The sequence below is a fragment of the Oncorhynchus kisutch genome, linkage group LG13 (assembly GCF_002021735.2).
Source record: "Oncorhynchus kisutch isolate 150728-3 linkage group LG13, Okis_V2, whole genome shotgun sequence".
NCBI lineage: Eukaryota > Metazoa > Chordata > Actinopteri > Salmoniformes > Salmonidae > Oncorhynchus > Oncorhynchus kisutch.
The window spans coordinates 22,191,093-22,204,911 of record NC_034186.2 but is presented as its reverse complement, the minus strand read 5'-3'; the positions used below and the strand labels follow the sequence as shown (position 1 = coordinate 22,204,911).

The following is a 13,819-nucleotide window of genomic DNA, read 5'->3' as shown; positions in this document are numbered from 1 at the left end:
TAGTGTTAATTTTAGCAATTTTCCAACTGCATGCTAGTATACTGCAATAATAGCTATTCACTCACTGAGAGTCAGTCCTGTACATTAACTTTTTACATTCATACTTCCCATATCAGCATCCATCACCCTTGGATTGAGCAGTGGATTACAGCCCTAGGAGTCAGATCACCATTTTCTTCCCTTGAGGCATTAACTGTCATTCACCATTAATCCCAGAGAGCTCTAGGTCTCTCAATCATGTCCCTAGGTCAGTCTGAGTCACGCACTTGCTCATTCACCTCTCTTATTTTGTAGTCTAAACACGTGGAAAAGGTTTCAGAAACGAATCTGTTTTGGAGGTGACGTGGCGTCTCATATTTTTCTCAGATTAATTTCTAGGCTTTTAGATTAAAAGAATAGAAGCGTTAAACACCCATCTCAAATGTAACATCCTATCTGCTGTCATCACACGCACGCGTGAGTTCTGACGTACTGCTCCCCCCCTTGAACATTTCATTCAGGGATCCTCCCTAGTACAGCCGCAGATCGACAGGACAAGCAGATGCGCTGTTAGCGGAGCTACCGGATAACGATGAGTGATATTTCAAGATAATTAACTAATTAATATATCAATAGGTAGGTGACGTGATCTGCGTTGTTTTACCTGAGTAATGTAAAGATGGCGAGAGTGCTCAACAACTTGCTCCTGTTTACAATCAGACTCACGCTGAAGATCCGAGTTTTAGGGTATTGGTCGTTGATATACGGTTATTGTGCCCTCTGCACTGCCGTAGCGCTGCTGAAACTTTGGTGGAGCATCATTTTAAGGCCGTCAGCCACCTTTCAGTGGGGAATTCGCGAAACTCCCCCTGCTTGCTTGAATGACACGTCCTTGGGAACCCACTGTTACGTTAGAATAAAGGTATGGCACACTTTACATTGCACGTGAGAGGGAGCCCATTTGAGATTGGGAAATAGCCTTTTGTGTGCGTGAGAGGTCTGTTTAGGTAATTCCGTATGTATCTAGTGTGCTTGTAGAATTTAAATCAATTCGAATAGTCCTGCAGGGTACGTGAAAATCGTGGGGCATCTGTTTTATTTGGGGGGAATTTCAGCGAAACGCCATATGCAGATATATTTGCAGTGTAGGCTTCTGTTATTATACCAATCTACTGTCTCTGTATATGCGCTCAAGCCTCAGAGGTAGGTAGTGCTGAACGGACAGTCCCCTATAGCAGCAGCAATAGTAATTGGTGACAAATGTCACGATTTCATACGAATACCAAGATTAAAGGTGCTATAAACTGTAGATTCACATTTCATTTGTATTTTTCGTTTAAATGTTTATTTAGCAACACATTATCCCTTATAGGATTCACATAGCATGAACGCATGCTCACAATAACAATGTGGCAGTTCAGTTGTAAGAACAATCCCCTATATTATTAAGTAACCTGTGCGATTTAACTTTGTGCCAGTAAGTAGCTACATTTGGCCAGAAAACGCTTGATCTAGACAATGTTATTAAATCAGAAATTAGATAAAGTAGGTAGTCCATGCATATTATCCACACTTTACTCAACGGGTAGACCATAAGAACAACCTATTCTACATACCATTGCAACATGAATTCACAATAATTTGAATAGAATTGGCTATAAATGTTAGTGACAGATTGATTTCATAATATAAAGAATGCATCATACTGGAATGACCAGACAGAAGGCAGGCCAGGGCTGAGTTTATGGGATGGCCCTGCTCTCTCCCTGTTCTATCCCTGCTTTACAGCGCCATAAAGCACACAGCATTGTTGGAGGATGAGAGTTTTATGTCACAGAGTGCACTACGTCCCAAATGGCATCATATTCCCTATGTAGTGCACTACTTTCGACCAGAGCCCATAGTAGTGCACTATATAGGGAATAGGGTGTCATTTGGGACACAACCAGAGACCAGCAGACAGTAAGAGCCCACGTGATAGTGATCAGGGAAGTGTTGACATATAACAGTGTGTCCCTGGTGACTGACTGATCTGTCTTCCGTCTCCATCTTTATTCTCAGGAGTCTGGTCTGAGGTTTCACTATGTCGCTGCTGGAGAGAGAGGGAAACCGCTCATGCTGTTTTTGCATGGCTTCCCAGAGTTCTGGTAAGACATCTAGACTACACAGTGCGTCTGCATATTATACACACATAAAGGGCTGGTGTTTCAACCCGGACACAGATTAAGCCTAGTTCTGGACTGAAAGGCACTTTCAATTGAAATTCTCAACTAGGCTTAATCTGTGTCCAGGAAACAGGCCCATAGAGACTCAACTAATGTATTGGTATTGCCTGGCCAGTTCATTTGTTTTATTTTTGTGTTTTTATGCTGAGAAAGCATTTTGGAAAGGAGCTCCTTTGCAAACTAACTAACCAGGACCCCCATGAAACACTGACCCCGGGGTCTCCCGAGTGGCGCAGCAGTTTAAGGCACTGCATCGCAGTGCTAGAGGTGTCACTACAGATCCGGGTACGATCCCGGGCTGTGTCGCAGATGACTGCGACTGGGAGACCCATGTCCCAGCGGGTGCACAATTGGCCCAGCGTCGTCCAGGTTAGGGGAGGGTTTGGCCGGCTGGGATGTCCTTGTCCCATTGGGCTCCTGCGAATCCTAGTGGCGGCCAGGCGCATGCATGCTGACTTCGGTCGCCAGCTGTACTGTGTTTCTTCCAACACATTGGTGCAGCTGGCTTCCGGCTTAAGCGAACACTGTGTCAAGAGTCAGTGCGACTTGGAGTGGTCGTGTTTTGGAGGATGCACGGCTCTCGACCTTCGCCTCTCCTGAGTCCTTACTGGAGTTGCAGCGATGGGACAAGACTGTAACTACCAATTGGATATCACAAAAAAGTGGTAATAATAATACCAACAACAAGAAAAACCACCAATCCCATAACTACTGTATCGATCCCACACAACAGTACTGTATCATGTAACCAACACTCTGCTGTACATTACTTCTGCATCAAAAGACCATATCTCAGTTGGGGTCTTCATACTATGTGATTCTTCAATTACAACATTCCTATTAGACTTTATTGCTTATTAGGATAGCTAAGGCTCTGAAGTTCCTTGTTACTCTTTCCACCTTGTTTCATAAAAAATGATATGGAGTGTAGTAGTGAGGTCGACCTCTGGAATGGGGCTAAATTAAGAGGTTGTCAAGTGCTGTAAGCTAGTCCATATCTCATGGAACTCACGGAGCAGCAGAAAGGACAGGACCGAGCTTAATTAACGGTCTTCTTGGGTCTATTCCGCCTCACTGCCCATCTACTGCACAGGAATCCATGATGAACTCTGAATGTGTCCCACATGGCACCCTATTCCGTATATAGTGCACTACTTTTGACCAGAGCCATATGGGTCCTGGTCAAAAGTAGTGCATTTATAGAATTAGTGTGCCATTTGGGACGTAGCGTCTCTCTCTGCCGTGCTGGCTGGACAGACAGACTCTCTTCCACTTACGACTTTCTTCTCTCACTTAATTCAGTGTTTAAAAAGTGCTAAACTCAAGTTTCCCTTATCACTCAGAATAGAGTGGGGCTTTTTGTGTGGGTGATTGGGGTGCAAGGTGGGGTGAAAGGCTGTGAAGGAACTGGAAGTGCCTGTGTTATTTTAAACCTCATCTATATTCTAAGATATGGGGTTTCTCTGCTCCAGAACTATGTCACAAATGGCACTGTATTCCCTGTAGTGCATTACTTTTGACCAGGGCCCAGCTCTTATCCTGACTCAACAGAACCCCAGTCAGGCCTTGTGCTCCTCTGTGGGGATTTGAGCTCTGAGGAGCCTCCGCCTCCAGTCCACAGCAGATAGATCCACATCAGACAAGATCTTCAATTAGAGAGCTTTTGCTCTCCACTATGATTGAGCGGATTAGAATTGGGGAAAAGAACATTCACATTAAAAATCTCAGCAAGAAAAGGACCCGGTCTTTCCAACATAATTTGTAAAAATCCATATAACTTCACAGATCTTCATTATAAAGGGTTTAAACACTGTTCCCCATGCTTGTTCAATGACCTATAAACAATTAATGAACATGCACCTGTGGAACGGTCATTAAGAAACTAACAGCTTATAGACCATAGACAATTAAGGTCACAGTTCTGAAAACTTAGGCCTCTTTAGCATCCTATCTACTGACTCTGAAAAACAATATGCCCAGTGTCCCTGCTCATCTGCGTGAACGTGCCTTAGGCATGCTGCAAGGATGCATGAGGACTGCAGATGTGGCCAGGGCAATAAATTGCAATGTCATTACTGTGAGATGCCTAAGACAGCGCCACAGGGAGACAGGAGGGACAGTTGATTGTCCTCTCAGTGACAGACCACATGTAACAACACCTGCACAGGATCCGTACATCTGAACATCACACCTGCGGGACAGGTATAGGATGGCAACAACTGCCCGAGTTACACCAGGAACGCGCAATCCCTCCATCAGTGCTCAGACTGTCCGCAATAGGCTGAGAGAGGCTGGACTGAGGGCTTGTAGGCCTGTTGTAAGGCAGGCCCTCACCAGACATCACTGGCAACAACATCACCTATGGACACAAACCCACCGTCACTGGACCAGACAGGATTGGCAAAAGTGCTCTTCACTGACGAGTAGGGGTTTTGTGTCACCAGGGGTGATAGACGGATTTGCGTTTATCGTCTAAGAAATGAGCGTTTCATCGAGGCCTGTACTCTGGAGTGGGATCGAATAGGAGGTGGAGGGTCTGTCTTGGTCTGCGGCGGTGTGTCACAGCATCATCAGACTGAGCTTGTTGTCATTGCAGGCAATCTCAACGCTGTGCGTTACAGGGAAGACATCCTCCTCCCTCATGTGGTACCCTTCCTGCCAACTCATCCTGACATGACCCACCAGCATGACAATGCCACCAGCCATACTGCTCGTTCTGTGCATGATTTCCTGCAAGACAGGAATGTCAGTGTTCTGCCATGGCCATCGAAGAGCCCGGATCTCAATCCCATTGAGCACGTCTGGGACCTGTTGGATCGGAGGGTGAGGGCTAGGGCCATTCCCCCCAGAAATGTCTGGGAAGTTGCAGGTGCCTTGATGGAAGAGTGGGGTAACATCTCACAGCAAGAACCGGCAAATCTGGTGCAGTCCATGAGGAGGAGATGCACTGCAGTACTTAATGCAGCTGGTGGCCACACCAGATACTGACTGTTACTTTTGACCTCCCCTTTGTTCAGGGACACATTATTCCAGTTCTACTAGTCACATGTCTGTGGAACTTGTTCAGTTTATGTCTCAGTTGTTTAATCTGTCATGTTCATACAAAGGTGACCTTCACTCCGTTTGGAAGGGATGAAAGGAAGCCGAGTGCCAGTAGAAATAATACAGTTTAAGATACAGCAACTTTGTAGGTATATTCAAGGGAGAAACACACAGCGTTTTTATAGAAGAATATATGCATAGGTAGAAGTTTGTGGTTATTTAGCAGTGTGCACTATGCTGAATGTCCTCTTCTGATTGCCGTAGTGGAGATGGGGTTTAATAATGAAGTACTGTCTTGTGTGTGTGACTTTCTCCTCTCACCAAGACTAAGATGGTTCTTGTGTCTCTCTCTCTGTCCACCTGCCCCCAGGTTTTCCTGGCGCCACCAGCTGCGTGAGTTTAAGAGTGAGTTCCGTGTGGTGGCCATTGACATGCGAGGTTATGGGGAGTCCGACTTGCCGTCATCCACAGAGAGCTACCGCTTTGATTACCTGGTCACAGACGTCAAGGACATTGTCGAATACCTAGGTAAGAGTGGACAACCACAACATTTTTCTGTGTTTTATATCCATGTTTATGTAGTTTATGCAGAAATACACACGGAGACAGATGTACAGTGGGGCAAAAAAAGTATTTAGTCAGCCACCAATTGTGCAAGTTCTCCCACTTAAAAAGATGAGAGAGGCCTGTAATTTTCGTCATAGGTACACTTCAACTATGACAGACAAAATTAGAAAAAAAATCCAGAAAATCACCTTGTAGGATTTTTTTTTTATGAGTTTATTTGCAAATTTAGGTAGAAAATAAGTATTTGGTCACCTACAAACAAGCAAGATTTCTGGCTCTCACAGACCTGTAACTTCTTCTTTAAGAGGCTCCTCTGTCCTCCACCCGTTACCTGTATTAATGGCACCTGTTTGAACTTGTTATCAGTATAAAAGACACCTGTCCACAACCTCAAACAGTCACACTCCAAACTCCACTATGGCCAAGACCAAAGAGCTGTCAAAGGACACCAGAAACAAAATTGTAGACCTGCACCAGGCTGTGAAGACTGAATCTGCAATAGGTAAGCAGCTTGGTTTGAAGAAATCAACTGTGGGAGCAATTATTAGGAAATGGAAAACATACAAGACCACTGATAATCTCCCTCGATCTGGGGCTCCACGCAAGATCTCATCCCTTGGGGTCAAAATGATCAGGAACGGTGAGCAAAAATCCCAGAACCACACGGGGGGACCTAGTGAATGACCTGCAGAGAGCTGGGACCAAAGTAACAAAGCCTACCATCAGTAACACACTACGCCGCCAGGGACTCAAATCCTGCAGTGCCAGACGTGTCCCCCTGCTTAAGCAGTACATGTCCAGGTCCGTCTGAAGTTAGCAAAGATTGGGAGAATGTCAGATGAAACCAAAATATACATTTTTTGGTAAAAACACTGTCTTTGTGTTTGGAGGACAAAGAATGCTGAGTTGCATCCAAAGAACACCATACCTACTGTGAAGCATGGGGGTGGAAACATCATGCTTTTGGGCTGTTTTTCTGCAAAGGGACCAGGACGACTGACCAGTGTAAAGGAAAGAATGAATGGGGCCATGTATCGTGAGATTTTGAGTGAAAACCTCCTTCCATCAGCAAGGGCATTGAAGATGAAACGTGGCCAGGTCTTTCAGCATGACAATGATCCCAAACACACCGCCCGGGCAACGAAGGAGTGGCTTCGTAAGAAGCATTTCAAGGTCCTGGAGTGGCCTAGCCAGTCTCCAGATCTCAACCCCACAGAAAATCTTTGGAGGGAGTTGAAAGTCCGTGTTGCCCAGCAACAGCCCCAAAACCTCCTCTAGAGCAGTGATATCTGCATGGAGGAATGGGCCAAAATACCAGCAACAGTGTGAAAACCTTGTGAAGACTTACAGAAAACGTTTGACCTCTGTCATTGCCAACAAAGGGTATATAACAAAGTATTGAGATAAACTTTTGTTATTGACCAAATACTTATTTTCCACCATCATTTGCAAATAAATTCATTAAAAATCCTACAATGTGATTTTCTTGATTTCTTTTTTTCTTCTCATTTTGTCTGTCATAGTTGAAGTGTACCTATGATGAAAATTACAGGCCTCTCATCTTTTTAAGTGGGAGAACTTGCACAATTGGTGGCTGACTAAATACTTTTTTGCCCCACTGTATATATGATGGAAGTTGAAACAAATCATGCCCACTCTGATTCGGGGATAGACACTTTAGGGACCATGACTACCCATATTATGAAACATCTCTCCATGGGAACAAAGAGAAAGGGTGACACAGCCTGGTGTCCTGAGCTGAGTCAAAGTTAAACTTGTTTCTCGTTGTAATACTGTGTGGACTGGACAGCCTGTGAACACCCTGTGGGCCTACAACACAGCAGGACATGACAGGCTTACTCTGACTCATGGTGACTGACCATGGGTCGTCGTGCTGATACACACTAACTACAGAGCCCCCAGCCTGGCAGCAGGCTGGCAGCAGGCAGCACGGAGCACGCTCTCTATCACTCAGTGAAACAGGAAGCATCCACTCAGACCTGGGGTCCTCTGTGTCTGTGTAACACCAGTATCCCTCACCTTGTCAGACTGATATTTCAAATAGCAGTACAACTGACAATGATTTTCTTTGCAGGCAAAATATTGACCTTTTTTAAACAAACAAGATGAGTTGTGGTCATATTATATTCATTATGCCAGACTTCTGCCCGAAACTTCCTCTGTCGCACTTGTACACCAGACTGGCTCAGTTGTTCCCTATAAGCTGACCAAGAAGATGACTAATAAGCTGAATAATCAGGCATCACATTGTTCACATTGCACACTGTAAGAGGATTGTTCTACTTCCGGAGATACTGTATCTTGGCAAGGAGACTCAACTCCAAGAAGGTGTATGAATGGGGCTGGACAAATACACACACACACACACACACACACACACACACACACACACACACACACACACACACACACTCAGACTTCACTCCATCTCTCCTCAGGTTACAACAGATGTCACCTGGTCGGCCATGATTGGGGAGGAACCATCGCCTGGCTGTTCGCCATCCACTACCCCGAGATGGTCACCAAACTCATCGTCCTAAACTGCCCCCATCCATCTGTCTTCAGTGGTATGTCCTAATGTCCTAAACTGCCCCCATCCATCTGTCTTCAGTGGTATGTCCTAAACTGACCCCATCCATCTGTCTTCAGTGGTATGTCCTAAACTGCCACCACTCCTCTGTCTTCAGTGGTATGTCCTAAACTGCCCCCATCCATCTGTCTTCGGTGGTATGTCCTAAACTGCCCCCATCCATCTGTCTTCGGTGGTATGTCCTAAACTGCCCCCATCCATCTGTCTTCGGTGGTATGTCCTAAACTGCCCCCATCCATCTGTCTTCGGTGGTATGTCCTAAACTGCCCCCATCCATCTGTCTTCGGCGGTATGTCCTAAACTGCCCCCATCCATCTGTCTTCGGCGGTATGTCCTAAACTGCCCCCATCCATCTGTCTTCGGCGGTATGTCCTAAACTGCCCCCATCCATCTGTCTTCGGTGGTATGTCCTAACTTCCCTCTGTTTTCAAGTTTCAGTTTTGCAAAGTAAATTAGTTTAGCATAAAATGACAGGGACTACATTGGTGAATACACTGTGGACTGAATACACCAATCGACTAGTCCCTGGAACGTCATTGTCCTGAACTGCCCCCATCCCTCTGTGTTAACTGGTACGTCATCACCATCACCATCCTTGGATGAACAACAGATGAAACAGCCTACTGTATGTCACAAATATACAATTATTAAATCAATCGGATGTGAGAGAAACCTCCTCTTCCTCCTTGTGCTAATTAGAGATTACCATCTTTAATTGTGAGGTATTATTACCCCCATTCAGTGTTTGCTGCATCCATCTGGTAGTTCCTAAGTCTCCTTCATTGAGGGGAAGATGGAGGAGGTAATTATACAGTAGTGCTTTAATATGGAGCTGGAGCAGCTGGCTAGAAATGAGAGGAGAGGATAGAGGGGAGGTCACTGGCAGACATCCACAGCCTCTCTCTCCCTAGCAACTACCCTGGATTCGTCTCTTGATTAACATCCATACTTACATGCCACTTAGAATACATGCCCAAAACATTGCTTAATTTCAAGTGGTATGCAAGTGTTTATTTTGTAACTTTTTCTCATCCTCTTTTTTGTCTTATTTTCCTCTTTTCCCTCTCACCCGCTCCTCTTTTCTCTCATATCCTCTTCTCCCCTCCTGTCTCTCCCTCCCTCCTTTCTCCTCTTTTCTTTCCTCTGTTCTCTCCTCTCCTACCCTCCTCTCTCCTATCCTCTCCCTCTCTCCTCTCCTGCCCTCTTCTCCCTCTGCTCTTTTCTCTTCTGTTCTCTCCTCTCCCTACCTCTCTCCTATCCTCTCCATCCCTCTTCTCCCTCTGCTCTTTTCTCTTCTGTTCTCTCCTCTCCCTGCCTCTCTCCTATCCTCTCCCTCTCTCCTCTCCTGCCCTCTTCTCCCTCTGCTCTTTTCTCTTCTGTTCTCTCCTCTCCCTACCTCTCTCCTCTCCTGCCCTTCTCTCCCTCTCCTCTTTTCTCTCCTGTTCTCCCGTCTTTTTCTTCCCTCCTCTCCTGCCCTCCACTCTCCCTCTGTCTTCTCTCCTCTCCTCTTTCCTCCATATTTCTAGATTATGCCCTGCGTCATCCCAGTCAGCTGCTCAAGTCCAGCTACTTCTTCTTCTTCCAGCTGTCTCGCTTCCCAGAGCTCATGCTCTCCATCAATGATTTCAAGGTGAAGCATGTTGCATGTGTTTGAGTGACCTCAAGGTGAAACATACAGAACTGCTCCAGGCAACAGGAAGTTGCCTTTGTGTATGTCGAAGGGGAGGGGATTCTTGTTGTGAAGGTTGTGCCTCAAAGAGTCTGTGAATGGCGATAATTTATAGACACAGCCGCCATGGCATGTATAGAGCCTCATACATCCTGTATTACTGTGACAGTCACATAAGCGACCTTGTCTGTGTGTGCCATCCAGCTCAAATCACACCTTGAGCACATCCGGAAACACACACACACACACTCACCCAGTGTGTCCTTCTGTCCCCTCTGTACTGTAGGCACTGAAAGGTCTGTTCACCAGCCGTAGTACAGGGATTGGGAGGAAGGGTCGATGGCTCACTGCAGAGGACATGGAGGCCTATCTCTACGCCTTCTCCCAGCCAGGGGCCCTCACCGGGGCCCTCAACTACTACAGGAATGTCTTCAGGTTAAGATTATGAACCAATGAAATTGTTAATTAGTGAGCTCTGTATTTGGTCTCCTGTGGGCATCCCTACTTATGTATGACATGCCCATTGAACATATCGTAGCTGACCACCATTGTTGTGTACCCTCATTTGAGATACGGTATTACTTCAAGCGCCTTATGATAATGTGAATCATTAGCGCCCTCTTGTGTTGTAAATGCTGTTTTGATGAAAGTGTACTACTACAGTACATTCAAAAATAAGTTCCTCTTATGAAAACTCAGTGGTTGTGTAATACGTACAGAGGTCTTGGAATCAGACTACATGATGAGAAATAATTGGGCTTTAGAATAATGTATTCTGTTAGTTGTTTTTGTGTTGCTTGTCTTTGACAAGTTGACTCCTATAATGAATAAGAGAAAGCCTGGATAATTCCGGGTTGATACAATGTCATCTCTGGCACTCTGTTATTCTCGGTGGGTCTCTCTCTCTCTCTCTCTCTCTCTCTTGTTCTTTCTCTCTCGTTCTCTCTCTTGTTCTCTCTCTCCCTTGTTCTCTCTCTCTCTTGTTTTCTCTCTCTCTCGTTCTCTCTCTTGTTCTCTCTCTCTCTCTCACCCAGCATCAGAGAGTACATGTGTTTTTCACATGTGAACTGTACATGCATGACTGACTCCACCATCTGCTCTTCTTCCTTAAGCAGCCAGCCAGTGTCTGTCAGAACAGAACAGCATATTTTATTCTGCTCGGAATAATATAATATGAATGTCACTGACACATTATCAATTAGCGTGAGAAACATATTCTATAAATCTATTATTCAATTAGCCTCTCCACAAGTTTACAATACAGGTAACATACATGGATACCATGTGAATGCTGGACATCAAGTCTGCATTAAACCAGTTTTCTGGTTCTCAGATGCGTTGCTTTTTAATGTGGGAAATTCAAATTTTCAGTTTACTTCCATAATTGACTGAGTAGAAATGGAATTGTCCCCAAACCATTTCAGATCTGATCATGCTTTCTCCACAGGTAACATGGATAGCACATGAAAATATTAAACTTGTCTACATCATGATGGAATGCGAGTGTTTACTCTAACCAGTTTCATATAAGCAACCCATCTCAGATCTGTATAGCACCTCATATGATTGAGTTTAACCAGTTTTAAGCAACTCATCTCAGGTCTGTTATTAATATTCTCTCCACAGTTCCCTCCCACTCAGCCAGAATGATGTCAAGTCCCCGGTGTTGTTGTTGTGGGGTGAGAGAGATGCCTTCCTGGAGCAGGAAATGGCTGAGGCGTGCCGTGTCTACATCAGGAATCACTTCCGACTCAACATCATCTCCGGGGCCAGCCACTGGCTACAGCAGGACCAGCCTGACATCGTCAACACACTCATATGGACCTTCCTCAAAGAGGGAGAGGGCCGCAAAACCTACAGGAACTGAATCTAGCTAGGTCTATATCCCAAATGGCACAATTTCTTCCTATACAGTGACCTACTTCTGACCAGAGCCCTACGGGTCCTGGTCAAAAGCAGTGCACTATATAGAGAATAGGGTGCCATTTGGGACACACATTAAAACAGGGCCTCCTCCCTCCTTCACTCCCTCCCTCCCCACCAGCCACCCCTACCATAGAACGGGGCCTTTTCCCTCCTTCACTCCTTCACTCCCTCCATCCCCACCAGCCACCCCTACCACTAGAAGCCTGGAATATTCCTGTGAAAAACCAACCAATATAATGACAATGCAATCATTCTTTAAATCTTTGCACATTTCAGATATTTTTTTTAATGTCAAAAGAAAGTGAAAGAGAAAAAAAGCACATTTTATTGAGAGGACACTGAGTAGTACAGTAGTATGTTTGACACATTCAGTACTCTTTTGCACATGACATCCGCCTTAAAGTTTGTAGGTTACAACATTACAAATGTGTGGCAAAATCTCCTTGTGAGTTTGTATTGTGTGGTGCCTTTTAATGTAATGTTGTATAATGTTTTGCGGCGTTGTAAAATTGTGCCATGTCTTCTGAGGTTGAACTGTGGCGTTTGTCTGCTATATGTGTCACTGGATTGCTCCTCACTATTTTGGACACAATCCTTTGGGATCCCTCTTGTCCCACACCCTTGTCTCTGTCCCAAATGGCACCCTGTTCCCTATTTAGTGCACTGCTTTTGAAAAGTAGTGCACTTTACAGGGAATAGGGTGTCATTTGGGACGGAACCACAGACCTTCTCTATCAGGTAGCGTTGTCTTATGGAAAATATTGTTATTTTTGTATTTTTTTGATTATTTACTCAGATATTTGAGAATTCCTGTATAGAACAACAGTGATGGTTCAATATTGTACACTTTTTTGAATCTCTTCCTACACACTGCATTTTGAAATCCACTGAGCCAGGTCTGCACCATTTAGATTTTTTAAGCAAATAAACTATAATGTGAAGCCTGGGGAGCCATTGTCAATCTTTTTAACTGACCTACTGAATAGACTATTGACTGTATGGATGACAGACACAACGTGACAATTTGCATGCCTGCTGTGTCACAGAACCAGCCCTGTCATTATATCAGAACATTATTAAAATTAGATTGGCCTGGTTTAGATATGCCAATCCCTCAAAATAGTTTACTGTGTTTTATTTATTTGTTTGGAGAAATCAAATGCAATATGAGCATTTACTACACAAATCAAATATATCTATCATATATAGCCCTTCATACATCAGCTGACATCTCAAAGTGCTGTACAGAAACCCAGCCTAAAACCCCAAACAGCAAGCAATGCAGGTGTAGAAGCACGGTGGCTAGGAAAAACTCCCTAGAAAGGCCAAAACCTAGGAAGAAACCTAGAGAGGAACCAGGCTATGAGGGGTGGCCAGGCCTCTTCTGGCTGTGCCGGGTGGAGATTATAACAGAACATGGCCAAGATGATCAAATGTTCATAAATGACCAGCATGGTCAAATAATAATCACAGGCAGAACCGTTGAAACTGGAGCAGCAGCACAGCCAGGTGGACTGGGAACAGCAAGGATTCATCATGCCAGGTAGTCCTGAGGCATGGTCCTACGAGAGAAAGAGAGAATTAGAGAGAGCATACTTAAATTCACACAGGACACCGGATAAGACAGGAGAAGTACTCCAGATATAACAAACTGACCCTAGCCCCCCGACACATAAACTACTGCAGCATAAATACTGGAGGCTGAGACAGGAGGGGTCAGGAGACACTGTGGCCCCATCCAATGATACCCCCGGACAGGGCCAAACAGGAAGGATATAACCCCACCCAATTTGCCAAAGC

General features: G+C 45.0%; 1 protein-coding gene across 1 annotated transcript; it reads left to right on the top strand.

The window, feature by feature from the left end:
- Window positions 1-438: 438 nt before the first annotated feature.
- LOC109902753 (epoxide hydrolase 4) lies at window positions 439-13,093 on the top strand. The gene is made up of 7 exons (XM_020499380.2): window positions 439-901; window positions 2,041-2,126; window positions 5,617-5,774; window positions 8,273-8,401; window positions 9,951-10,054; window positions 10,380-10,528; window positions 11,720-13,093. The coding sequence occupies exons 1-7, from the start codon at window positions 659-661 to the stop codon at window positions 11,958-11,960; spliced, it is 1,110 nt and encodes a 369-aa protein (XP_020354969.1). The 5' UTR covers window positions 439-658; the 3' UTR covers window positions 11,961-13,093.
- The last annotated feature ends 726 nt before the right edge of the window (window positions 13,094-13,819 follow it).